General features: G+C 46.3%; 1 protein-coding gene across 10 annotated transcripts in view; it reads left to right on the top strand.

Annotated features, from left to right (window-relative positions):
- Nucleotides 1-26,928, top strand: part of Trrap (transformation/transcription domain associated protein) — a 101,761-nt gene that overhangs the window by 67,126 nt on the left and 7,707 nt on the right. For 4 of the 10 annotated variants that reach the window (XM_070033544.1, XM_070033547.1, XM_070033551.1 and 1 more), the window contains 20 exons: nucleotides 906-1,052; nucleotides 1,682-1,884; nucleotides 2,694-2,815; nucleotides 3,122-3,335; nucleotides 7,292-7,471; nucleotides 8,920-9,066; nucleotides 10,330-10,449; nucleotides 10,831-11,118; nucleotides 11,260-11,397; nucleotides 12,081-12,193; nucleotides 12,549-12,684; nucleotides 13,046-13,237; nucleotides 15,573-15,801; nucleotides 16,306-16,571; nucleotides 17,288-17,388; nucleotides 20,783-20,984; nucleotides 22,201-22,365; nucleotides 24,500-24,590; nucleotides 25,442-25,641; nucleotides 26,284-26,545. In XM_070033544.1, coding sequence (XP_069889645.1) covers nucleotides 906-1,052; nucleotides 1,682-1,884; nucleotides 2,694-2,815; nucleotides 3,122-3,335; nucleotides 7,292-7,471; nucleotides 8,920-9,066; nucleotides 10,330-10,449; nucleotides 10,831-11,118; nucleotides 11,260-11,397; nucleotides 12,081-12,193; nucleotides 12,549-12,684; nucleotides 13,046-13,237; nucleotides 15,573-15,801; nucleotides 16,306-16,571; nucleotides 17,288-17,388; nucleotides 20,783-20,984; nucleotides 22,201-22,365; nucleotides 24,500-24,590; nucleotides 25,442-25,641; nucleotides 26,284-26,545 — 3,516 coding nt within the window. The remainder of the gene's footprint in view (nucleotides 1-905; nucleotides 1,053-1,681; nucleotides 1,885-2,693; nucleotides 2,816-3,121; nucleotides 3,336-7,291; nucleotides 7,472-8,919; nucleotides 9,067-10,329; nucleotides 10,450-10,830; nucleotides 11,119-11,259; nucleotides 11,398-12,080; nucleotides 12,194-12,548; nucleotides 12,685-13,045; nucleotides 13,238-15,572; nucleotides 15,802-16,305; nucleotides 16,572-17,287; nucleotides 17,389-20,782; nucleotides 20,985-22,200; nucleotides 22,366-24,499; nucleotides 24,591-25,441; nucleotides 25,642-26,283; nucleotides 26,546-26,928) is intronic. The other 6 variants (XM_070033549.1, XM_070033552.1, XM_070033545.1 and 3 more) reach the window with 3 other exon arrangements.

The raw sequence follows: 26,928 nt of genomic DNA on the forward strand, positions 1-26,928 counted from the left end.
GCATTTCTAAACTCTTTAACATTTGCTCTTCTCCAGAGGAGAAGAGCTGACCCATTGGTCTTGTCCCCTTTGTGGGGCTCGTGGCGGCAGGGCAGGGCAGGGCAGAGCAAGGTAGCCCTGGGTTGTTGGCCACACTGGTCCCAGGGTTCTGTCACCAGCATCTGCCTAGTGGAGGGGAACAGCAGGATGCATCACATTTTCATTACTGACATCACCAATGTTAAGGGTTATATGTGTTAAGAGTCAGTCTGGCTATATCTAGCCTGCTCCATGAAGAACTTGCCTTCAGCAAGACATCTACCCTTGTCCAAGGCTGGGGTGCTGGTACCTGTCAATAGCAAATATCCTAAGATTGATCTATGGTAAGATCCATGGACACAGATCAAAATATAATGTTGATGTCAGGATCAAGGCGATAGTAAAAATATCAGTTATGAAAGATAAAGTCTTTCTACGTACTTAGTATTAACATTCCATTGTTGACTTTGCTGATTTTAACTGATACTCATTTTTTCAGTATCAAAATGCAAATATTAATTTATTGCATCTTGATAGGCCTTTTCAGGATAAAGTGAACTATTTATTGTGATCAGATTGGCTAGGCCAAAAAGAAAGGTCTTTCTTCCTTTTCATGGAATAAAAAACTCTTACTGACGTGGCTGGTGAACATCTAAAAAAATCCAGAACTGAAGGAAATGCATGGTTTGTACTGAGCACAGTGCTGACATAGTCGAAATTAAAAATGGGAAAGCAGTACTTCAGAATGTAGGGTATACAACTGGAGGCATGCCAGCCAAAAAACTTCCTGGGCTGGCACTGGGACTAGTCTGTACTTTGTCAGAATGTTTGAGAAGCATGTTTCTGCTATTCAGTTTTGTCATAAAACCTTAATTTCTGTGCCTCAGGGACCCTGATGATCCTCAAGTCAGCCTGTAGCAACAATCCAAGCTACATCGACAGGCTTATCTCTGTCTTCATGCGCTCCCTGCAGAAGATGGTCCGGGAGCACTTAAACCCACAGGCTGCGTCTGGAAGCACTGAGGCAGCTGCAGGTGACCACCTGGGCCAGGTTTTCTCAACTGTTAAACACCTGCATGGGGCCAGTTGTGCCACCGAACTCTAATGTAAATGCGGCTTGCTCACAGTTCTGTGGTTTGCATGAAATTCATTATTAAAACAAAACCTGGGTTCTAAAACAGAGGTTTCAACTCCCAAGTAAGACCATTAGAAAACAATGAAAAAAAACTTTGTTATTGTGTTTTTAGCTTGAGCCTTCACAAGCACTGCTGAGTTAGGCTGTTCTAAGACAGACTGCTTAGTCCTAGTTGGCATTTCTGAAGAAGCAGGTTACAGCTTCCTCCAGCTGGGTGGGGTGGGACTTGGCAGGGTGCTGTCATTAGCAAGGCTGATAGACAGCATTAGGACCCAGGTGCTGTGACTGTGGCCTCAGAGGAGGGTATGGAGAAGTTGGGGTGGTCTCCATATTAGCTTCCTTGCTGGCTAGAAGGCCCCCCCTCTTCTGAGGTCCAGCACTAAAATACTGACAAGTTGCTTTAAACTCTAGAGCTCCAGTTACTAGTTAAAAGATTGAGGGGGAAAACACTCCCAAGTAGTGCAGGGTGACAGTCCTTTAAGCTGTGTCTGTAGAGGTTTGTTGGGTGTGTTGTCTTTGCTACACGAGCAGGAACAAGTGAGCTGGTAATGCTGAGCCTGGAGCTGGTAAAGACGAGGCTGGCTGTGATGAGCATGGAGATGCGCAAGAACTTCATCCAAGCTATTCTGACGTCACTCATTGAGAAGTCCCCAGATGCCAAGATCCTTCGGGCCGTGGTGAAAATTGTGGAGGAGTGGGTTAAGAACAATTCTCCAATGGCAGCCAACCAGGTGAGCTGGAGAAGTAATGTGCTTAGCCTTCGAGGAGCAGCACCTTCTCACCTTTCCTTCCAAAACTTCTTCAGGCAAAACACTGTTTTCTCTTAGTTTTACCTCCATAATGTCTTTGCTCACTTAGGACTGAGTCTGGTGTAAGCACTGAATGGGTGTTAAATAGAATCTTGAGCTTAACTGATCATTTGTGTTTAAATACTGAATGAATCTTGTTACCCTTTTATGGTGGCAGATGGACCAGAGAATGCTTGTACTAATAGCACAGTGGGGTTAGTGGTGATGCCTCGTGGGGTTAGTGGTGTGGTGCTATGGACTTGGAATTTGCTTTATTATTTAGTGGCTTCCTCTCTAATGTCAGTTACTGCTCCCATGATAAACCATATTGGCATGTATTGATTTTAAGATAACCAGTCATCTTGGAGTTTTGTTTAGAAATTACCATTTTGTTATACTTGATAAAATTTGTAGGCGCTTATAGAATAGCAGAGTAGATTGCTAAAATAATTTTTGTTGGTTGTGGGGCTTGAACTCAGGGCTTGGACACTGTCCTTGAACCTGTTTGTGCTCAAGGCTAATGCTCTACCACTTGAGCCACAGCACCATGTTTTGAATGGTTAATTGGAGATAAGATTCTCACGGGGACTTTTCTGCCTGGGCTGGCTTTAAGCCATGATCCTCAGATCTCAACCTCCTGAGTAGCTAGGATTATAGGCATGAGTTACCAGTGACCGGCTTGAAGTACTTGTAAATATGTCTTTTTTCAAATGGAAGTAATCAAGCTTTTCTTTTAAAAAACAAATCTGTAGACACCTACACTGCGAGAGAAGTCCATTTTGCTGGTGAAAATGATGACCTACATAGAAAAACGCTTCCCAGAAGACCTTGAATTAAATGCCCAGTTTTTAGACCTTGTTAACTATGTCTACAGGTAATTACAGCAGTTAATCAAATGTTAACACATACATACTGGTCCTGATGTACTCCAACCAGTGCAACATGACTTCAGTCTCACACATAAATTTAAAAATATTCATTTCACTATAATTCGTATAATGTATGTTAGCATTGTTACTGAAATGTGGCTTAAGTCTGTCAGAATTGAAAACACACTCTTGGCCATCACTGTGGTATTTGGACAGCAGTTATTTGTGTCAATTCCCCTCACCTCACAGCTCAGCTTGTTTGCTCAGGACCTGAGCCTCACAAATGACCCCTCTGATTGTAATCTCTGTAGAGATGAAGCCCTGTCTGGGAGTGAGCTGACTGCAAAGCTCGAGCCTGCTTTCCTCTCTGGACTGCGTTGTGCCCAACCACTCATCAGAGCTAAGTTTTTTGAGGTCTTTGACAACTCAATGAAACACCGGGTCTACGAGCGCCTGCTGTATGTGACTTGTTCCCAGAATTGGGAAGCCATGGGGAACCACTTCTGGATCAAGCAGTGCATTGAGGTACGATATACTCAGCTCACCATCGGTGTCTGGGAGACAGCTGTGGGTTTCCTGAGGGGTACAGAAGGTACTGTCCACACATGAAACCTGCTGTGACTCCCCAGGAAGAAATAAAGCTATAGCTCCTCAATTACAGTTTGGGACTGATTATGAAAACCTTTATCAAGGTGGGCACTGGTGGCCTAGCTACTCAGGAGGCTGTGATCTGAAGATTACATTTCAAAGTCGGCCCAAACATGAGAGGGCTAGTCTTAAGCAAAAAAGCTCAGGGACAGCGACCAGGCCTGAGTTTAAGTCCTAGCACCCGCACCACACACACACACACACACACACACACACACACACACACACACACACACACACACACACACACACACACACACACACACACACACACACACACACACACACACACACACACACACACACACACACACACACACACACACACACACACACACACACACACACTCTCTCTCTCTCTCTCTCTCTCTCTCTCTCTCTCTCTCTCTCTCTCTCTCTCTCTCTCTCTCTCTCTCTCTCTCTCAAAAGATTGGCTTAGTTGTTAAGCAAAGATACATATATATAAATTTTTTGTTTGTTTCCTAGGAAATTCTATCAGTATTGTCAACTTTACAATTTTTTGTTCAGTCTTTGGACTTGAACACTGGCCCTGGGCGCTGTCCCTCAGCTCTTCAGCTCAAGGCGAGCATTGTACTACTTGAGCCACATCACCACTTCTGGTTTTCTGGTAGTTTATTGGAGATAAGAGTTCATGGAGGGCTGGGAAGGTGGCTCAGTGGTAGAGCACTTGCCTTGCATGCCTGAGGCCCTGGGTTCGATTCCTCAGCACCACATAAGCAAAAAGAAAAAAGCCGGAAGTGGCGCTGTGGCTCAAGTGATAGGGCACTAGCCTTGAGCTGAAGAGCTGAGGGACAGCGCCCAGGCCCAGAGTTCAGGCCCCACGACCGGACCCCCAAAAAAAAAAAAAAAAAGAGTTCATGGAGTTCCCTGCCTGGGCTAGCTTTGAACTGTGATCCTCAGATCTCAGCTTCCTGAGTAGCTAGGATTACAGGCGTGAGCCCCCAGCGCCCAGCCTTTTTTTTTTTTAACCCCACTTGCTAATAAGCAGGCACTTTGGCATTTGTCACTTTGTCAGTGTGTTTTTGAATTGGTTATTTTCGGGCTCTTCATTTATGTCTGGGTTGTCCTGGACTGTGTTCCTCCTATTTTTACTACCACATGGCGAGATGAGAGCCATTCACTGACTGAGATGGGCAGCTTTTACGACCAGGATAGCGTTGAACCATAATCTGCCACCGTACACCTTCCCCCCTCCCCCACACCACCTGTACTTCTTAGGTAGCTAGGATTACAGGCTTGAGCCATCCTGCCCTGTTAGCCCCATCATTCTTTTTTTCTTCTTTTTTTCTTCTTTTTTTTTTCCCCCTGCCAGTTGTGGAGCTTGAACTCAGGTCTGGTTGCTGTCCCTGAACTCTTTTGCTCAAGGCCAGTGCTCTACCACTTTGAGCCACAGCTCTACTTCCAGTTTTCTGGAATTAGAGATGAGAGTCTCACGGACTTTCCTGTCTAGGCTGGCTTGAACTGCAGTCTTCAACCTCAGCTTCCTGGGTAACTAGGATTATAGGTGTGAACCACTGGCACTAGCATCCTCTCATTCTTAAAGCAAGAAAGCAGAGTGTGTTGGTTTATCTAAGAGTTGGGTGTGAAGGCATAAGCAGGTGTACATTGATCATTGTTAGGATACCAAAATCCAGCCTGGAATGGGGTTAGTGCTTCAGTGGAGGCAAAGTCAGTCCTTCTGGTGTGTCTGACAGGACACAGAAAAATGTATTGGTCAGCTGTCCTTGATTCTTTGGCTTGCTTTGCTCATCAGCTTCAGACACCGAGCATCTCCAGTTTCCTGCCACAGGTTAGCAGCACTCAGCAAATATTCATCTGTTTACCGAGGATACCACCTCTGCAACAGGCTCCCATCTTGTGGCAGCTGTGGCAGAGGAAGAGGGCCTGTGCCCCAGGCCTCAGTGAGGACTCCTGTCCTATTTGTGTTAAGTAGACACATTTTGGCGCTCTATGTGGCAGGGATTTGAGATATTTGCTGATGGCTGCACAATGGGCTTAGTCTAGCATTATGTAATTGCCCACTTAAGAGGTCTGTGATCTGCAAATTAGACACCAACACCAGGCCTGATTTGAGGAATTCAGAGATGATTAAGACCTGGTCCTGGCATGCACACTTGAGTTTATTAGAGAAGTGGCCTGAGCCAGGATCCTCAGTCCTTCTTCTGGTCTCACTGTCCCCATCTCTCCACCAACATTTCCAGATCACAGACACTGCAGCCACCTCCTTCACAAAGATGATAAGGACAGTTCACCCACGTCCCCTTCTGTTTCTCTCAGGTTCCTGTCTTATTCTTTTTTTTTTTGGGGGGGGGGTCCGGTCGTGTGGCCTGAACTCTGGGCCTGGGTGCTGTCCCTCAGCTCTTCAGCTCAAGGCTAGCGCTCTACCACTTGAGCCACAGCGCCACTTCCGGCTTTTTTCTTTTTGCTTATGTGGGGCTGAGGAATCGAACCCAGGGCCTCGAGCATGCAAGGCAAGTGCTCTACCACTGAGCCACCTTCCCAGCCCCCCTGTCTTATTCTTAAACGCATGGTGCTCCTTACCCAGAACTTGGCATAAACGCCAGTGTTCCAGTTAGGTGTGCAAGTCCCAAGTGACTAGGCTTGTCCCACTGCAGTCCTGCTTCCATCTGGAGGCTAGCCTTCTGTTGTTTTGTGTGTCCTTTAAAGAGATTTTAAGGCAGTTTGAAGAATATTTATGGGGAACAAGGTGATGTTATACTGTAGGTTCAATAATTTGATTTAGTTATCTGTACATTCAGACCTATAACATTTTCTATGTGGTGTGAACATTTAATATTTGCCACTTTGCACTCTTTTGATCATGAAATATTTAACATTCTATGCAATAGATCTCAAAAAGCAGTATTCCTCCTGTCTAGCTGAGATTTTGTGCCCTTGACCATTTGGGTTTGTGAATATAGCACTGTCTCACTAAGCCATAGTGGGTGTCCTCTTCATCCTGTTAGCCTGGGTTTGGGCTGCTTTTACACAGGAACATGTCAGGGCTTGTCCTCCACTGCTCAGCTCCATGAGGGTGGGGTGGGGACAGCTGACGAGTGAGCATCCAGGGCCTCCATAGCACCCATTAGGTGCTTGGCTTACTTACACCTTGCAAGTGTGGCTTGAGCAGAGGCTCTGTGGTGCACCTGGTTTGCTATTGAAGGAGACTCTCAGAAGCTGCGAGCAATGGGGAGAGGATTACTGCTGGGCAGGCGCAAGGGTGAATCCACACAGAAAGCCCGTGTGCCGTCCCAGGCAGCCTCCACTGTCTCCCAAGGCCATGGGTCCTCTGGGGGCTACAGGGCAGTGAGAGGTGAGGCCAGCTAGCTACGTGGCAATCAGTAAGCTTTGAGAGTGCATCTGGAGTTGAGCTGGCTTCCGTTTAGGGAGGAGGTGACACACGTCAGGACTTAGGGATGTGTTGTGAGCCATGAGAGACAAGGAAAAGTAGATGAGCGAAGTGGCAGCTTCCCTGGCTTCTGCCAGGGACCAGGACATGCTTCTGAGGGCCCAAGAAAGGAAATGCTTGGTAGGGGAGGAAAGGAGTGCTGGGTGACATCAGACTGGCTTGAGATGGAAGATCTGCACTCAGGACAGCTAGAAGGGAAGTGGGAAGCACATCTGGCTTCAGGAGTGTAGAACTGACCATAAACTCAGGGCCCTTACCTGTGCACACCTGCTAAGTTGCACATGCATGCACATATGTACACCCCACCACGTGCTTGCCTTCTGAGTTGAACATACATTTGCATGTACACACATACCATATGTCTGCCTTCAGACTGTTTTTTTTTCTCCACAAACCTCTCTAGCTCCTCTTGGCTGTGTGTGAGAAGAGTACACCAATTGGTACCAGCTGCCAGGGGGCTATGCTCCCATCCATCACCAATGTCATCAACCTAGCTGACAGCCATGATCGAGCTGCCTTTGCCATGGTCACACATGTCAAGCAGGAACCTCGGGAACGAGAGAACAGCGAGTCCAAAGAGGAGGTGAGGCTCTGGGACCTGGAGGCAAATTCCTCTTCCCACAGGAGGGTTTTATATTGGCCCAAATATCAGATCAAACAAAACCTGTGTCTACCTTGAATCTCAGAATGTAGTCCCTGAGTTTTGTTAGATTGTTCTGTTTTGTTTTTTTCCTTCTCATCTGTTGAGACAGTCTTGCTGTGTAGCTCAGGCCATCCTAAAACTCGTTGTTCTCCTGCCTCAGCTTCCTAAGTGCTGGGATTACAGGCTTGTGCCTCACATCCCACTGATTACATTTTCTAAGTTAAAAGTCCAGAAAAGTTAAAATGGAGAAGCAGCATGTGCTTTATTGCCATTCTGTTTGTGGAGACAGATCACTTTTTATGAGCTAGAACTACTCAGAATGGAATACTGTTCTGAGACTTTTCTCTCCTAGTGTAAGTAACCCATTTTGTGCTATAAAGCTCCACTCTGGGGGGCTCACACCAAACAGGAGCCCTGGCACTAACTGGTCCATGAGCAGCTGCTAAACCTTCCATTTCTCTCTGCTAGAATGTGCCAACCAAGGCTGATGCAGCCTTCGTTTTGTGGTCTCTTACTTCCAATTAACCAGCACAAAGCAGGAAGTAGAGGTGTGGCTCAAGTGGTAGAGCATGAGTCTTGAGCATAAAAGCTCAGTGATGGTGCATAGACCCTTCAAGCCCTAGGACCAGAACGGGGGAAAAAAAAATTCACTTTTGACAAACAGGATCATTAGGTTTACATCATAGATTATTTTAATGGCTTAATCTTCTTGTAATCTTCTATATGAAATAAATGGTCATCTTTGAAGTTTTTTTTGAGGACACATTTATGATATAGTCTGATGGTGGAATGGACTGACTTTCTGAGGGCTTCAGGTAGAAATAAGGTTCATTCCTATCATTGTTTGGGACTGGGTCGTAGAGAACAATCATCACAGGTGTTGGCTAGGTAGCCATCCTATGTTCTGAAGAATGAAATGCTGTCATCCTGATAATTCACATCTTTTAGTTTATACTATTTTATTTTCCTTTTCTTAACCTGGATGTGAAAGCAAACGGATATTCTTTCCAAAGTTACTTAGGAAAAAAATTAATCTAGGTATAGTAAGTAGTCATTTATTAGGATTTAAGATTACTTAGTACAAATTGAGTATCCTTTATCAGAAATGCTTGTGACCTGAGTATTTCAGATTTTGAAGGATTTTGGATTTTCAAATGTTTGTGTATACTTTACCACAGTTACGCATAATCCAAAGTAATCCTTCAAACCTTTCAAACTCTAAAAGGTTTGAATTAAGTTTTGTATTTGTATCTCATATGAGATATATTCTTCCTGTACTTCAAACCTCCCTAATAAGAGAATTTGACTTGTTACAAATGTGTTAGGTCGTCTGTAGGAGTTCTCTTAGATTTGATCTGCTGGTTGTGCTTGATCTCTCTGTTCTTCAGGATGTTGAGATAGATATTGAATTAGCCCCTGGAGATCAGACCAGCACACCCAAGACCAAAGAACTTTCTGAAAAGGACATTGGAAACCAGCTGCACATGCTAACTAATCGACATGACAAATTCCTCGATACTCTCCGGGAAGTGAAGGTCTGTAGTAGTGTTAGGAGTTGTTTCTCAATCCTGAATTCACTTCTCCATTGTAATAGAGATTTTCCTTTCTTCCGTTCCATTCAATTTCCTCTTCTGTCTCAGTTGAAATCATTAAGAAAAAGAGGTCAAAGACCATAAAAGAGAACAAGTGGATGTGGTAAATCATTCACTCCAAACATATCTTAAGTTGTTGAGATTTAGTCAAATAGAAACTGATTCCACAAACCCTCCACTTAATTTTGGGAGGGATCAATTTGGGTTTTTTGTTTGATTTGTTTTGAGACAGGGTCACTGGCTCAGGCAGGTTCAAACTCATGACCCTTTTGACTCAGCCTCCTGAGTATTGGAATTACAGCTGTACTACTTGGCTCTGTGGGGGCAACTGTTTTTTGGATGGGGGAGCTGACTCTACTACTTGAGTCACAGTTCCACTTCCAGCTTGTTACTGATTCATTGGAGATGAGAGTCTCACGGACTTCTCTGCCTGAGCTGGCTGCTGTGGTCCTCAGACCTTAGCTTACTGAGAAGGTAGGATTACAGTTGTGACCAGCAGGGCCTGGCTCGGGTGTAGTGGTTACTGTGCAGTAACTCTGAGAAGAATTGGTTAAGGATCCATGTACTATGTTACCTTAGAAGATTATCTCACAGAATCAGCAATGATTCTGTGAATCACTCACATCAGGACTTAAGTATAAAAACCATAAAAAAGCAGGGTGCCTGTAATCCTAGCTACTCAGGAGGCTGAGATCTGAGGATCATGGTTCGATGCCAACCTGCACAGGAAAGTCTGTGATACTCTTTACCTCCAATTAACCACCAGAAAAATCTGGACATGGCACTTTAGCTCAAGTGGTAGAACGCTAGCCTTGAGCAAAAGGAGCCCAGGGACAGCGTCCAAGCCCAGAGTTCAAGCCCCACAACCAGCAAGAAAAAGAAATAAAAACATCAATAGCTTGTACAGTAAAGTATTTGAACTTGTATTTGCTTCCCATCGTCTTCTTGGATAACCATAAAATGCTTGGTTTTCTGCTGGGTGGAGCTGGAAGCGGAGCCCCTTACATAGGTAGGTGGCAAGTTCTCATGCATAGCTCCCTGTCCCTTCCCAGCCACTATTGTTGCCAGAAAGGAGATCTATGCATCAGGGTCTCTAAACCCAAAGGCCTTGTGTGGATGATGGTCACTGCATCCATACTGGCTGGCCAGTGGTTTTCTAGGCGTGGATTTGGGAGGCATATCTAAGCACATCTTTTTCTGTCCCAGACGGGAGCGCTGCTCAGTGCCTTTGTTCAGCTGTGCCACATTTCCACAACGCTGGCAGAAAAAACCTGGGTCCAGCTTTTCCCTAGACTCTGGAAGATCCTCTCAGACAGACAGCAGCATGTGAGTTGGTTTCTGAAATTCTGCCCCGGAAAAATATACTTTGAGCTTTTGCTGAGTATTCAGGAGAGAACACTCTTCAATATCAGAGGGTGAAGAAACTGCTATTATCCACAGGTGAATTACCAACACATTCTAGGTGCCTTGTGAGAGGAAGCAAGGATTTGCCAAGTGTTTTTTTATTTGTGTTGTGGGTGTGAGTTTTTCTCTGGTGGGAGGAGAGGAGAAGGTCTTGCTGTGTCACCCAGGCTGGCCTGGCCTAAAAGTCAGGATCCTCCCGCCTCGGCCTCTTGAGTATTAGAGATTGCAGGTGTGTACCACTATGCTTGGCTCAGACTTGGCAGTTTTGAATGCAGACCTAAAAGACATACTATGTGCTTGCAGGCTCTGGCCGGGGAGATCAGTCCGTTCCTGTGCAGTGGTAGTCACCAGGTACAGCGGGACTGTCAGCCGAGTGCATTGAACTGCTTTGTGGAAGCTATGTCCCAGTGTGTCCCTCCGATCCCCATCCGACCCTGTGTTCTGAAATATCTGGGGAAGACACACAACCTCTGGTTCCGTTCCACATTGATGCTGGAGCACCAGGCTTTCGAAAAAGGTCTGAGTCTGCAGATTAAGCCAAAGCAAACGACAGAATTTTATGAGCAGGAGAGCATCACACCTCCGCAGCAGGTGAGGCCGCACCTCGTTCCACTTAGTGCTGCTTTCCCTGTTCCATCTCCCAAGTGATACTTACAACTATAGTACAGTGAAACTGCTTTATTGAATGAAGCACATATTTGTCCTAAGCACCAGAAACGGATCTGTTTTCAGGAGATACTGGATTCCCTTGCTGAGCTTTACTCTCTGCTGCAAGAGGAGGACATGTGGGCCGGTTTGTGGCAGAAGCGGTGCAAATATTCAGAAACAGCAACTGCGATCGCCTATGAGCAGCATGGCTTCTTTGAGCAGGTAGCTCGGTTGGATCTTGTTTCTAGGAATTTGGTAATGTCATTCATCTTCAAGTTAGGTCACATTTGAGGGAGAAAATTAGTATTTGAGCCTGTAGGGTTTTTTTTTGGTCCCATGTATGCAAGGCAGACACTCTTACCACCAACTCTCCCTGCCCATCCAAACTGTTTCATTTGAAGCATTTGAAGCTTACATGAGGCTCTAAATCAAAGCCCTAATGTGAGAAAAGTCTACATAGTGACACGAATATGTTTAAAGTACAGCCATAAATCTCTTAGCGTCGGATGTCAATAGGGTTGTTTTAAAAGGTAGGTAGGTAGGTAGGTTGCTTTTAGTGTTTAAATTTCAAAGCCACGAGTATCCTGCTGTGGCGCAGCCCATGTTGTGAGGTGTAGACACAAGGACACAGAAACTCAAACATTTGCCTGGTCTTGTAACTCTTGATCATTAAAAGACAGAAATGAGTCCCAACTGTGGACAACCTCTCCTTTTCTGTGTGGGGTCACCCCGCCTTGCTCCCCTCCTGTCTTTCCCTGCATTGGGAGTCTGGGACATCCGGTATCCTTGGACAAGAGCCTGAGGCCTGCCCCCAAGCCTGTAATTCACTACCCATCAGTTGTGCAGTGGTGGTAATAGCAGGTGTATTGTTAAATGGTGACTTGACAACGTTGTTGATGTTCTAGGCTCAGGAATCCTATGAAAAAGCAATGGACAAAGCCAAAAAGGAACATGAGCGGAGTAATGCATCCCCTGCCATTTTCCCTGAATACCAGCTCTGGGAAGACCACTGGATTCGGTAAGCTGAACACAGTGACTTATTCAAGGGGGGCCAGTACAAGAAATCAAGGGAAAATCTCGAGAATTCCTCATAGTGAGTGTTTCAAAGAGGCATCATTGCTGCATGATGACTACGTAGCAAACAAAGATCTAAGCAATGCATTCAAGGGCTTGAGTAATTAAATGTGCAAATGAGAAACAATCAGATATTCCTTCCTCATCTATCACTCTGGTGCTCTGTGTCCTGACTGCATGGTGGACTGTTCTGGTCTACCTGCCCTTTACCATGTTGCTGTGGTGACAATGTGCTGCGACACTGCACGTCCGCCAGAGTGCTGTGGCTGAGCCCTGACTGTCAACCCCTAATATTCTAGGTGCTCCAAGGAGTTGAACCAGTGGGAAGCCCTGACCGAGTATGGCCAGTCCAAAGGCCATATAAACCCCTACCTCGTCCTAGAGTGTGCGTGGCGGGTGTCCAACTGGACTGCCATGAAGGAGGCACTGGTGCAGGTGAGGTGCCCTCCCCTGCCCTGCCGTTGTGTTAAGGGAATGCTGACCCACCCAGGCCCCACCACTGATTGTGTGTGTGTGTGCGTGTGCTTGTGTGCGCGCGCGCGTGCGTGCCCACACATGGGCAGCCTATGTATTTCTTTGTTGAGCTCACTCTGGGTACTTTGGCAGTTGAAAAGTAGCTCTTAGGAGAGAAAAGGGTTGCTTTCTTTTTTTGTTGTTCCTGTTATTTCTTTTGTTCTCAGAAGATAATGCCAGGTTTTTTGCTTTGCACAAATGGCCAAAATAAAATGAGCTTTTTTGCTTCTGAATCTTTATGCTAAGAAGACTGCTCTCTCCTTCCTCTGATCTTTGGCCACAGGTAGAAGTTAGTTGTCCCAAGGAGATGGCATGGAAGGTCAACATGTATCGCGGGTACCTGGCCATCTGCCACCCCGAGGAGCAACAGCTCAGCTTTATTGAGCGCCTGGTGGAAATGGCTAGCAGTCTGGCCATCCGAGAGTGGCGGCGGCTGCCCCATGTGGTGTCGCACGTGCACACGCCCCTCCTGCAGGTGAGCACACCCCTTCCCCAGTGCAGCTTCCAGTCAGCGCCACAATCTAGGCTCAAGCCTGTGGACTAGGCCGGAGCAGAACCTGCTTTCTCCTCCCTTCCCACTGCTGATTCATTGCAGGGAGAGAGAAGCCGGGTCAAAACATGGAGGAAAAATAAGTTACATCTCAATTAGGGGATTTCTGGGGGATTTAGGTTATGGTGACTTAAGACATCTTTGGTACCTACTACCATCCCCAATATGATGCCCACTCTGTCCAGTAGCCCAAGTCTTATGGATGCATGCATTGTAGCCGTCTTCCAGCCACTGTGAGCTGCTGAATCCTTCCTCAGGCTGCCCTCTGCCCATCGGCCCTGAACACACTGCTCTCAGCAGAACTCCTCACATGTCTGCTGGCCTCCACACGTGCACATGCCCTCGAGCTTGCACACCCAAGCCTGTGCCAGCTGTAAGCCCTGTCTTAACTGTGGTGCCTGTCATGGAGCAGCTGCAGAGTCGAGAGTGAGCTGATAGACCAGTGTTTTCGCCATACCTTGCGTGTCATACTTTGTCCACAGTGATTTAGACTAATCCAGTATATTGATTTCTATTCTAGTGTATAAGTCTTTTCTTTGTTGCTGATTACAATACCATAGACTGGCTACATTATAAAGAAAAGAGGTTTACTTTAACTGTTTCTAGAGGTTGAAGAACCATACCTCATGATAGGCTTCTTGTGGCAGAAGCCGAAGGTTCTGCAGGGTATTAGAATCAGAGCGCCTGAGGACATGTGTGTGCTGCTTCTTACCTCCATTACACAGATAACAACATTAATCCTGATGGCCCATTCCATCCCAGTGGCCTCCCCCAAGCTCCCATTGCAGAGCATGGTTGGACTGAGTCTACCTCCTCAAATCTACTTTCACAGTAGAGATGAAATTCCAGCATAGGTTCTGAAGAGGAAAAACCATATTCAATCCATAACACTATAGTAGTTTCTAAAGGTTCTTAGACCAGATATTTATTGGATAATGACTTATGTGTATGTTTTTACTTTGTATCTATTCCCTTTTGAGGGTTTTTCTGAGAGTATGCCCTAAAGTAGTATTTAGTTTTCAAATATATAGTAATTCTCATCCTTATTATTAAACTACTGTATTCTAAAACTTTTCCTTAAGACTAAGATTCTACCAGTAAGCCACATTCCCAGCTCCTACTTTTGTTTTAAGTGTATATTGTATACATGATGTATTTAGTGGGTGGGTACATTGTATATTGAAATGGATTATATCAATTAAAAAATTTAGTATCTGACAAACTTATTTTTTGTAATGAAACTGCGCAGTCTGTTTTTGTGTGTGTTTGCTGGTCCTGGGGCTTGAACTCAGGGCTTAGGCACTGTCCCTGAGCTTCTGCTTCTTTATTTTTTTGGTTGGTCGTGGGGCTTGAACTCAGGACCTAGGTGCTGTCCCTGAGCTCTTTTGCTCAAGGCTAGAGCTCTTCCACTTAGAGTCACAGCTCCACTTCTAGTTTTTGAGTAGTTAATTGGAGATAAAAGAGTCTCACCAGGACCTTTCTGCCTGGTGGGCTTCAAACTCTGTTCCTCAGCTCTTAGCCTGCTTTGTAGGATTACAGGCGTGAGCCATGGGAGCCCACCTCCTGAGCTGGTTTTGCCCAAGACTAGCACTCTATCACTTGAGACACAGTACCACATTTGGCATTTTCTGGCAATAAAGTCTATTTATAGCCTTTCTTGCCCGGGCTGACTTTGAACCTTTATCCCCAGATCTCAGCCTCCTGAGTAGCTAGGATTATAGGCGTGATTCACCAGAGCCCAGCAAGAAACAGTCTTACAAGCCATATTATTTTTAATAAATAGTCATAATTTACAAATAGTATTATAGTCTCTATTCTGTGAAATTTATCACAGGCCTACTAGTGAAAGCTTATTCCTCTTATCTAAAAATTTTCATCTAAAAGGAATGTGCTCAGAACCTACTAGTAGCCCAGAGAGAGCTCCCGAGCTTTGGGATAGAAAAATCATTGAGTGGAAATGGAGCCTGCAGACAGGGAGATGGAGCAAATCGAAGGTCTGGCAGAGGGAATATGAAACATGGAAGACTAGAAGCTCTGGTTAATGAGGCTCTACGCCCACCGTACAACCCCCCCAGTCTCCTATCACTGCAGCCCAAGCAGGGTGGGTGGGTATCTGGAGCAGTGTCAGGGCTCTGGTCCCTGCGTGGAGGGCTTCCTTTGGTAAGCTGGTCATGGTAACCAGCTTGTGCACTGACTCTGGTTGGTTTCTCGTGATCTCATGGAGTGCTTACTGGGGAATGCTTTGCACTCCTCCCATTAGGCAGCTCAGCAGATCATCGAGCTTCAAGAAGCCGCTCAGATCAACGCAGGCTTGCAGCCCACAAACCTGGGGAGGAACAACAGCCTCCATGACATGAAGACGGTGGTGAAGACCTGGAGGAACCGGCTGCCCATTGTGTCTGATGACTTGTCCCACTGGAGCAGCATCTTCATGTGGAGGCAGCACCATTACCAGGGTAAACCGACCTGGTCCAGCATGCATTCATCATGTAATTGCCCAGGCGCCCTGCTGTGCTGGTCTTGTCTTTGTTGTTGTGTTCTCTCCCCCCCCCCCCATATTTTCTCTCTTGGGGTAGGCATGAGAGATAGTGGTGGTAATAGTGAGGGAACAGATGATGTGGGGAAGAAGAGGGAAGTTTTGGGGGGGGGGGATTGTTCTTTTCTGTCATGCTTTTCTAGTTAGAATGGTTGCTGCCATTTAAGAGGCGCTGACCCCTGGTGTTCTTGGCCCCCTGGGCAATCCTTAGACCCTCCAGGCATGGAGGTGTTTAGGACTACCTTTGTGATTTGGTCATGTAGTGAGCTGAGTCGTAGTGCTGGACGCTTGTTTGTGCCTTTGATAGCCTGTGACAAACGACAGGGGAAAGTAACGTGGGCTCATCACAGCTTCCTGTTTTCATAAGCCATGGATGTTTTTTCATTTTTTTCTTAAGCCTTGTGTACCGCTGAAAACTGTATGGTGTGGACTGATAACTCATTCCTTTGCTCTCTAGCGATTGTAACTGCCTATGAAAATAGTTCTCAGCATGATCCAAGTTCAAATAATGCTATGCTTGGGGTCCATGCCTCAGCTTCGGCTATCATTCAATATGGCAAAATTGCTCGGAAACAAGGACTCGTCAATGTAGCGTTGGATATCTTAAGTCGTATTCATACGATCCCCACTGTTCCTATCGTGGACTGCTTCCAGAAGATTCGGCAGCAAGTTAAATGCTACCTTCAGCTGGCAGGAGTGATGGGCAAGAATGAGTGCATGCAGGTAGGGCCCCAGGCATGGCCTCCCCTTCACAGCTGAAGGCGTCATCATTAGCACCTTCTCAGGAGGACTAGCACCTCTCACAGTGCGCTTAGTAGTGGCACAGCCCTATTCAAGATTGTATGTATGATAAATAGACAAGGTTATATATATGGTCTCTCTTCTGCCATGTGTTTAAGCCTGCAGAATCATGAGGGTGTAAGTTAAGTTGGCTGTGTTCATGTTCAGAGGAATGTGTAAAAGAAAAAAGGAAAATGCCCTTTATTGTCTAAGATTTAATTTTGATATTTAATGATTCACTTTCAATACTACTAACATATTCAGAGAAGGTGAGTCTGTTTTCAATTGAAGTGTATTTTTCAGTGACTTGTCATACCCATTGCCTAGATAAATGTGTTTCTTTTTTGGAGGGCGGGGGTCGGTCGTGGGGCTTGAACTCTGGGCCTGAGCACTGTCCCTCAGCTCTTCAGCTCAAGGCTAGCGCTCTACCGCTTGAGCCACAGCACCACTTCTGGTTTTCTAGTGGTTTATTGGAGATAAGAGTCTCACGGACTTTCCTGCCTGGGCTGGCTTTGAACTGTGATCCTCAGATCTCAGCCTCCTGAATAGCGAGGATTACAGGCATGAGCCACCGGCTCCTGGCTTTAGATAAATGTTTTTGTGATGTTTTTGTGTTACTAACTAGACATTTCTGGAACATTTTTTCTCCTTCTGAATAGGGCCTTGAAGTTATTGAGTCTACAAATTTAAAGTACTTCACAAAAGAGATGACAGCTGAATTTTACGCACTGAAAGGAATGTTTTTGGCTCAAATCAACAAGTACGTATGTGATGTGGAGGGAGGGTGATAAGAAAGCACCCTCCAGATTACTTCAACCACTTAGGGGCTGGAGCGGGCTTAAGAGGTGGAGTGCCTGCCTGGCAGTGGCACGTGTGGGGCTCAGGCCCTGCTGTGTGGTCACGTACACGGCAGCTAGCAGGAAGCTCCACTCATGGCTTGGGCCATTCTGGCAGTTGGCTCAGAATGGATTTTTAGGTGGTGTCAACCTTGGCACAGAGGGAAAATAAGCAGCCAATGGAGAAGCCAGTTATGTAATACTGGACAGTTCTTCACAGAGGACCTGCTGCCTCATGGACATTTTGAAGCAGAGTTGGCCTTTCTTTATGATAAAGATTCTTTTTGAGATGAGGTCTTAACTATGGCTTAGACCAGCTTCGCATTCCTTGGCCTCATGATCCTCCCGCCTTAGACCCCACGTAGTGGGGACTTCAGGTGCATCCTCCACACGTGACTAAGAGATGATTCTTGTTTTAGAGCAGGGATTTAGAAGTGAACTTGCATTGGATCACATCCATACCCATTGACCCAGTCTGTAGCCGCTTCCACCCAAGTTGAGTGGTGATGGCAGACAGGGTGATGCTGTCCATGGCCTGCTGTGTACTGCAAGTGCCAAGCTCTATGTGAGGGAAAGAAGCATTGGGTGAAGTTTATACATGGCATGAGAATGACTTAGAAGATCCTCATGCCCACTTTTTACATTTTAAGGCATAAGGATTGCATTTTTGGCTTATTTTTAAATAAAGAGGCAACTTTGTCACAGGGTATGTGCTTGAAATGGACAAACCAGGGGGATTTTGCATGTTTATGTTTCGAATATGTAGAGTCATACTGATAGCTAATTACACTTCTGTCCTCTCAGCACCTATTCTCCTTTCTCCTGACAGCCGTGTGCTTTCTGTCTGCCTATCCAGAACATTTGCATAAATAGTCTTAGACATATATGACCTTCTTTCACTTTCCAGGGTGTTCTCAAGATTCATCCAGGTTATATCATTTGTTCTCATGGCCAAATAATGTGTCCACGCATTTTGTTCACCCATTCAACAGTTGCGGGACATTTGGGTTGTTTCTGCTTTGTAGCTATTAGGAGCAGTGCCTCTGTGACCATGGTTTGTGTGGGAATGTCTTGAGTGTTGCAGAGTCCCATGCAGTGCTTTCTATCCAGGACTCCCCTCGTGAGTGCAGTCACATCTTACTGTGGCTTTGACGTGTCTCTTCCTTAATGACTAACGATGTTGAGATTTGTCTCATGAGTTACAATTCTTCTGTTGAGCTAAAATTTCAGATACCTAATATGAAAGTTCCATATTCTCCAAGCTGTTTTTGCTTTCTTACCTTTTAATGGACAAAGATTTTAATTTGATGACATCTGCCTCATTTTCCTCAGATTTTTGGTGTCATCTAAGCAACTGGTCACTTTTACATCTATGTTTTCTTCTAAGAGCTTCATGAATTGGCTCTTAGGGTTAGGCCTTTTGATCTGCTTCAGCTTGTTTTGCATGTGGTGTGAGGCAGGGTCCAGATACACTCTGCTGTGTGTGGCTGGCCTGTTGTCTCAGCATCATCTGTTGAAAAGTTTTCTTTCTCCTTAAATTGCTACTTGAAAAACCAGCTGACCAGATACATATGGGTTTATTAGTGGACTCTGTTCTGCTTATCTGCGATTTATAGTCCTTTATATTTTCTCACAAATCTTAAATTACCCACTTCCAAAGAAGAAAAGCAGGTGATGCAATAGATTCTTTGAATCAGTAGATCAATTTGGGGAATGTTTTGTCAGCGCTACCAGGTCTTTCAATGCATGAACAGAAAGTGTTTTTCTTAGATCTTTAGTTTCATTAAGCAATTGTTTTTCAATTTAAAAGCCTTGCACGTATTACATTCTTAAATATTTAGATTCTCTTGTTACTGTAAGTTTTCATAACCTCAGTTTTTTAATTGTTCATACATAGAAATACAGCTGATTATCTTTTCTTTCTTTGCCAGTCCTAGGGCTCTTGAACTCAGGGTCTGGGCACTGTCTTTTTTGCTCAAGGGTAGTACTGTACCACTTGAGCCACAGCACCACTTCTGGCTTTTTCTGTTTATGTGGTACTGAGGAATTGAACCCAGGGCTTCATGCATGCTAGGCAAGCACTCTACCACTAAGCCACATTCCCAGCCCTTTTAACCGGTTTTCTGTATCGATTTTAAACTTTTCAACTTTGTTGAATTTATTTCTGCTGGTAGTTTTTGTTGTGTTATGTGGACTCTGTAGGGTTCTCTGAGTACTATAAGATCATGGCATCTGCAAGTAGAGCTAGTTTTTGCATCTTCCAGCTAAGGTACCGTTTATTTCTTGCCCACTTGTCTCAACTAGAATCTTAAGTAAAATGTTGAAGTGATGAGATATTATTTACGTCTGTTAATATGTGCCACTGATTTTTTTTTTCTTAATGGTTAACCACTCACATGTTGCTAGCTAAGTCCCACTTGGTCAATAATCCTTTTCAGATGCTGCTGTGGGATAGTTTTGTTGCTGTTGGGAATGTTTATATTCATGAATAAGATGGGTCTCTAGTTTTCTTTTCTTTTTTTTTTTTTTTTTTTGGGGTCCGGTCGTGGGGCTGAACTCTGGGCCTGGGCACTGTCCCTCAGCTCTTCAGCTCAAGGCTAGCGCTCTACCACTTGAGCCACAGTGCCACTTCCGGCTTTTTTCTTTTTGCTTATGTGGTGCTGAGGAATCGAACCCAGGGCCTCTTGCCTGCAAGGCAAGCGCTCTACCACTGAGCCACCTTCCCAGCCCTCTAGTTTTCTTGATATGTCTCCTACGTTGCTGATGTGATAGTATTACTTCTGTGGAAAACCGTTTCAAATTGACTGTCCACCAGAAAAGCCACCATAGCTAAAACAGGGAAACAACACCAATGGAATAACCAAAACTTGGTATATATGAAAAGTGGAGTATAAAGTTCTAACACTCAAAAGATGACAGAATATATGACAGGGTTTATGTGCAATATAGAGTGAATAAGTCCATAGACACGGAAGCCAGAGTGGCAGTGGCCAGTGCCTGAGTTGGTGGGAATCAGAGACTGCTTAGGAGGTGGCTATATGGCTGTGCTGAATGCTTCTGGAACATTTACTTCTCTTTGCTTTTTTGCTTGCTTTAAGGCATGATCAGGCTATAAAGCCCAGGCTTCCTCACCCTCCTGAGTTCTGAGGTTACAGGCATGCACCACCATATCTAGCTTGGAATGTTCATTTTGAAATGGCTAATTTCAGCTGGGTGCTAGTGCTGGTGGCCCTGAGTTCAAACCCAGGACTGGTAGGAAAAAAAAAAAGTTAATTTCATGCCATGTGAATTACCATTTGGTTTTGTGTCTCCTCACAGGTCTGAGGAAGCCAACAAAGCCTTTTCCGCTGCTGTGCAGATGCACGATGTGCTGGTGAAAGCCTGGGCCATGTGGGGGGACTACCTGGAGAACATCTTCGTGAAGGAGCGGCAGCTGCATCTTGGGGTGTCTGCCATCACCTGTTACCTGCATGCATGTCGGCATCAGAATGAGAGCAAATCAAGGAAATACCTAGCCAAGGTGAGACAAAATATCTCGGCTTTGACCAAAGTCGATCCTGATGCTCTCATGCGGGTAAAAGAAGTCTATCTGCAGTGCACTAATTCTGTGGTAGGCAGAGACCTGATCTCATGCTTAACCCCTGATTCCCATCACTCTCCAAAGTGTTTTCCCCAGTTTTGTTATAGCTGGTGAATGAGGCTTGGGCATCCTTAATGGAGGCAAAGCCTTGCCTAGATTCTGATTCTTTGGACTCCATATCCAGTGCTGTAGATGGAGTCACACTGTCTCCAACACGGAAGAGGGCACTGGAGTGTGTCCCGTACACCTGCCAGACGGAGGCATCTCACCGGTGATCTGTTTGGTGCCCCAGGCCTGCTCCCCAAGTGCAGGGTGGGCGTTGGGTGTGCACTTGTCTTGAAGGATCCTGAGGTGGACATTCTGAGTTGGTATTCCTTCCTTTCTTCTTCCCAAGGATCATATAAACTCAGAAATAATGCTTGCAGAAAATGTAGGAGTCAGTTGTCATTCCTGTTTTATGATTGAAGCTTGAGAGTTTAGAATTCCATGTAGTTAACAGCAAATATAGATACCCAAACAAGGGACTAAACTACCTGACCTGAAGTTGTCTGCTTCTACTGCTTATAATTCACACACCAGACTCATGTTACCTGCTGCAGAATGATGAAAATTGTACCAAAAAGCTGGCTTTTTTTTTTTTGCCGGAATGAGGCCATATATATGAATGGGCAGAGCAGAGCTGGCCGGCCCTGGCCATCTGTTACTGCTTTACTGAAAGCCAACACATTTGATCAACTAGTGATTGCTATTAGAGAGAAAAATGATATCCTCATTTGAGGTTATACTTAACTAAGATTTCAGCATTAAGTTTAGTGATAATATAAGTGCTCTGGCAGCTATTTTTCTGCCTGGCTACCAAAGCCAATCTACTTGAAATTTTTAAGTTGGAAAAAAGTGACTTGAGGGCTGGGAAGGTGGCTCAGTGGTAGAGCGCTTGCCTTGCATGCCTGAGGCCCTGGGTTCGATTCCTCAGCACCACATAAGCAAAAAGAAAAAAGCCGGAAGTGGCGCTATGGCTCAAGTGGTAGAGTGCTAGCCTTGAGCTGAAGAGCTGAGGGACAGCGCCCAGGCCCAGAGTTCAGGCCCCATGACCGGACCCCCCAAAAAAAGTAACTTGATGGAGGGCTTCAGTTATAGAACTTTCCCTCTGCACTAGGTGCTGTGGCTTTTGAGTTTTGATGACGACAAGAACACTTTGGCAGATGCCGTCGATAAGTACTGCATCGGGGTGCCACCCATCCAGTGGCTGGCCTGGATCCCGCAGCTGCTCACCTGCTTAGTGGGCTCCGAGGGCAAGCTGCTTCTGAACCTCATCAGCCAGGTGGGCGCTACTGGACACCTCTGTGCAGAAAATCATTTTGATTATTCTAGAAAGCCAAAGTTAAGGTATTGAAAATGGACCAAGAGATGGCAAGTTGTACATGTTTGATTATCATTTAATATAAACTATGAATATTACTAAAAAGGGCGGAGGTATCATGCACTTTTCAGTAACTCTGCATAAGATTCTCAAGCCTGGGGTTGGGAAGGTGGCTCAGTGGTAGAGCGCTTGCCTTGCATGCATGAGGCCCTGGGTTGGATTCCTCAGCACCACATAAGCAAAAAGAAAAAAGCCGGAAGTGATGCTGTGGCTCAAGTGGTAGAGTGCTAGCCTTGAGCTGAAGAGCTGAGGGACAGTGCCCAGGCCCAGAGTTAAGGCCCCACGACCAGACCCCCCCCCCCAAAAAAAAAAAAAAAAAAGGAAAAGAGAAAAGATTCTCAAGGCCCTGAGGGTATGCCCAGCACCACAGAGAGAAACTGGATCTGATGCTTCTGATACCTGTGATTCAGACTCCCAGGAGCATGGGCTATGGCCCACCTGCTGCAAGCTGAGAACCTGCTGTCAATTATATTTGTAATCCCCACACTTGGAAGGCTAGTGCAGGCACATCAGAAGCTCAGTCAGAGCTGGAAATGTGGCTTAGTGGTAGAGTGCTCACCTAGCTTGCATGGAGCCCTGGGCAATTCCTTAGTAACACATAAACAGAAAAAGCTGGAAGGGGCTCTGTGGCTCAAGTGTAGCCTTGAGCAGAGAGAGGCTCGGGGACAGAGCCCAGGCCCTGAGTTCAAGCCTCAGGACAGGCAAAAAAAAAAGTTTAAGCCTGAGCCACTTTGTGAGCTCATGGCTAGCTTGAGCTCTGAGACCATGTCTCACAACAGGAAGAGCAAGAAAAGGTAGTGCTGAGCTCTGTGGTGACACACACCTCTAATCCTAGCCCTGAGGAGGCTGAGGCAGGCCAGCCTGGACCATATAGCAACACTTTGTCTGCAAAATAGTTTCAGAAGAACCTATAGGGGCTAAAATGAGATAGGGAATAAAGCATAACAGTGTTAAAATGGTAATTTTGTTGCTTGCCCATCTTTCCACATAGGATACCAGTGAAATGAAGTCCTTTTAAGATGTGACATTGCTGGGGCCCTGAGAAGTGAAATGGAATGGCAGGGTGGCGATGGGGGGCAGGAGGTAGTAGTCAGATCAGCATTTTGCATCTGCTTTTCTATCCTGTGCTAGTTCTGAAACTGGGCAGACCTAGGTCCCTTTCCTAATCCTTGAGCATGGTTCCAGGGTGCGTCTGTCTGCAGAAAGATCAAGGGATAAAAGAATGAAAACAGTAGAGGCTTAAGGCCTAGGGTGCACTGTACTATCCTGTTTGCTTTATATTCGTGTCACATGATCTCATCGATGAGTAATAGAGCAGATACGTATTCCAAATACACCATGCTCATTTGGCTTGCTCTGTGCATGTGAGCATTCTCCATTGTGGTTTTACTGTTCTGTCCTGACATTCTGCTTCGAATTTACCTGTCAGCACACACACCACATCCTCTCCCTTCCCCCTCCCCCTTTTCCTACTAGGATCCTTCTGGAAGGTTCTGAGTAAGACAATAATGTCCACTCAGCCACTGGCTTTCACTTGGTAGCACTGGTGTTTCGTATCTTCAATAGATGTCTGACAATCTCTCCTTCCTACAGTTCTCCAGAATGGAAGTTACCTGGTGATGGCGCTAACCAATTTAGTTTACTGTTTGCAATGAATTGTACCTAATAGAAATATAAATTACCTAGTTTTATGGTTCTTTTATTTGAACAAGATCTGGGATGGGTTGTCCTAGCCTTCCTCAGATTTACTGAATAAAATGAAAGTGTAGTTTCTCTGCTTGAGCAAATTACCCTGGGTGGAGTGGGTGAAATGCACTTGTTGATTTGTCTGGAGTCTTTGAAAGCTAGTAACGATATTTACCAGCTATGTAATCCAGCCTCATATTTTCAGTCTGTGGCATAGTAATTAGTCCTTCGGTCCAGCTGCAGACCAGAAGCCCATTTTTTACTCGTCATTGGTTATTCTTGGTACGAGTTGTCTTTGCCCACAGTATGCAGGGGAGCTGTGTGTTCACACCTTCTTGTCTCTGATCAGGTTGGACGAGTCTACCCCCAAGCTGTCTACTTTCCAATCCGGACTCTCTACCTGACCTTGAAAATAGAACAACGGGAGCGCTACAAGAGTGGTATGTCTCAGCTGAGGCTGGCTATCTGGGCCCTGAAGGTTCATCCTTTGTGATGGTCCCAGGCCAGCCCAGACAAAAGTGAGAGACTAGCAGAAAAGAATGTACAGGCAGGATGGTGGCTCAAGTGACTAAGTGCTTAGAGACCTAGAGCCCAGTCCCTACTGGTAGGGCCAGGGCTAGGGGGAGGACTAAAAATGTAAGAATTTGAATCTATAAAGCATGTTACTTTGCAAACAAGGAAAGAATTGTCTCATATTTGTTGTTCGCTGGAGTGCAGACATGAGCCCGCACCAAGCCGCAGCCTTCAGTGCTGTTACACATCTTCCTTAGGAAGACGCGGTTGGGATGTCTTGCTTACTTGAAAATTAACGTTTTATTTTTAATCTCAAAAATAAGTATAGAGAGCTGCATCCGGAAAATGGCATAAAGAGTTCTGCAATGTATTTCTCATTGAGAAAATATTTCAAAAATGTCATCTTACAAGTATGGTTGGGTTTTTCCGAGAGTCCCTAGGAATGCATTGTGAAATAAGTTTTCCAAATTTTCGTTTTAAAGCATTGGAGCTTCTAGGAAGTGTAGAATGCAAGTGGTGCTCAGGGCCGCCCTCGCCTGGACACTCGAGGGGGGGGGGTCCATGTGGAAGCACAGAGTCGATGTTGCACTCTTGCACCCCTCCCCCACCACTGGCCAGAACCAGGGCACCCCCTCCGTGGCCTTGGGTACACGGTCTCCGTCAGTGGTCTCCCACAGCAGCAGGAGCCCACGTTCTTTGTGCCAGTGGGTCCTGTAGAGCTCTCGGCTCGGTGTTGCTCGCTATGCGCTGACATTGGCGTTGTGTGTGTTGCTCTCAGATTCTGGACAGCAGCAGCCCAGTTCAGTGGGTAACCAGTCCCATTCTGCATCAGATCCAGGGCCCATAAGAGCCACGGCCCCCATGTGGCGCTGCAGCCGAATCATGCACATGCAGCGGGAGCTGCACCCCACCCTGCTGTCCTCTCTCGAAGGCATCGTGGATCAGATGGTCTGGTTCCGAGAGAACTGGCACGAGGAGGTATGCTCATGTACCTCTGGGATCTCGGCCGTGGAGAGCACAGGTCCTGCTGGATACTTCATAGCCATGTTGTCTTTAACTTCAGCTGCGTGGTCATTGCCTGTTAGCTGTGGACTGTAACAATGGCCAGGCTTGTACACTAGTTCAGCCTCAACCATGTGGGGCGAAGGCGTAGGGTGGAGTGACCATCAGCCCTGCAGCCATTGCTGACGAGAGCCTTGAGTGAATGAGGGGAGGGCGGGCATGCGCAGCTGCGGCTGCGCACATCACTTCTGCCTCTGTATCCTTCAGTGCAATCCTTCTTCCTGGCAGTCTCTGCTTAAACTGGCAATGAAATAGCGCACATGACTGCCAGGCCAGCTGGAGGTGGGCCTGGAGGCTTTGTGGGCACGCACATACATGTGCTATGGGAACAGGACAGCTGCTGGAAACAAGGTTTTCCATGGTTGGACAGCAGGTGGGGATGTGGATCGTGAAAAGGCTCTGTTTCCTGTTGTTGGTCCAGGTGCCCATGACTGGGTGTGGTCCACGCAGATGAGCATTCTAAAGTGAACCTGGAGGGAGTCCCAGCGCGTGATGGCCAGCCTCTTTCCCGCCAGGTGCTCACACAGCTGGCTGATCCCCTGGCCTCTCTCCCACCAGGTGCTCAGGCAGTTGCAGCAAGGCCTGGCCAAATGCTACTCGGTCGCCTTTGAGAAAAGTGGAGCAGTGTCTGACGCCAAAATCACCCCCCACACCCTGAATTTTGTCAAGAAGTTGGTGAGCACATTTGGGGTGGGCCTGGAGAACGTGTCCAATGTGTCTACCATGTTCTCCAGCGCGGCCTCCGAGTCACTGGCCCGCCGCGCGCAGGCCACAGCCCAGGACCCCGTTTTTCAGAAGCTGAAAAGCCAGTTCACAACAGGTAAGCCGCGTACCTCCCTGCGCTGCTTTTTCCTCTGGACACATGCCGTACCTTCACGCTGTTCTCTTCCAGGCCAGCCGTGACTGTGCAGTCGGGATTTGCGGCTCAGCTCGGAGCCCCATACTTTCCCTCACTTGGTCAGTGCAGGTAGAGGACAGAATAGCCAGGGACACTGTGGCCAAAGGACCGGGGAGGGGGTGAGGACCATTTCCATGACTGTTGCCTCTCGTTGCTCGGTGTGAGGGGAAGGAGAGTGCCCTCGGCGCGGGTCTGCAGCGCCCCGTGCACAGATGGGCGCGCCACCCTCCCTCCACACTGCCCAGAGTCAAAGAAACGCCACTCCACTGTATGCTAAAACACGGCTTACTCACTGACGCACTAAG

The sequence above is a fragment of the Dipodomys merriami genome, unplaced genomic scaffold, assembly GCF_024711535.1.
Source record: "Dipodomys merriami isolate MVZ:Mamm:240054 unplaced genomic scaffold, mDipMer1.0.p SCAF_22, whole genome shotgun sequence".
NCBI classification, from domain to species: Eukaryota; Metazoa; Chordata; class Mammalia; order Rodentia; family Heteromyidae; genus Dipodomys; species Dipodomys merriami.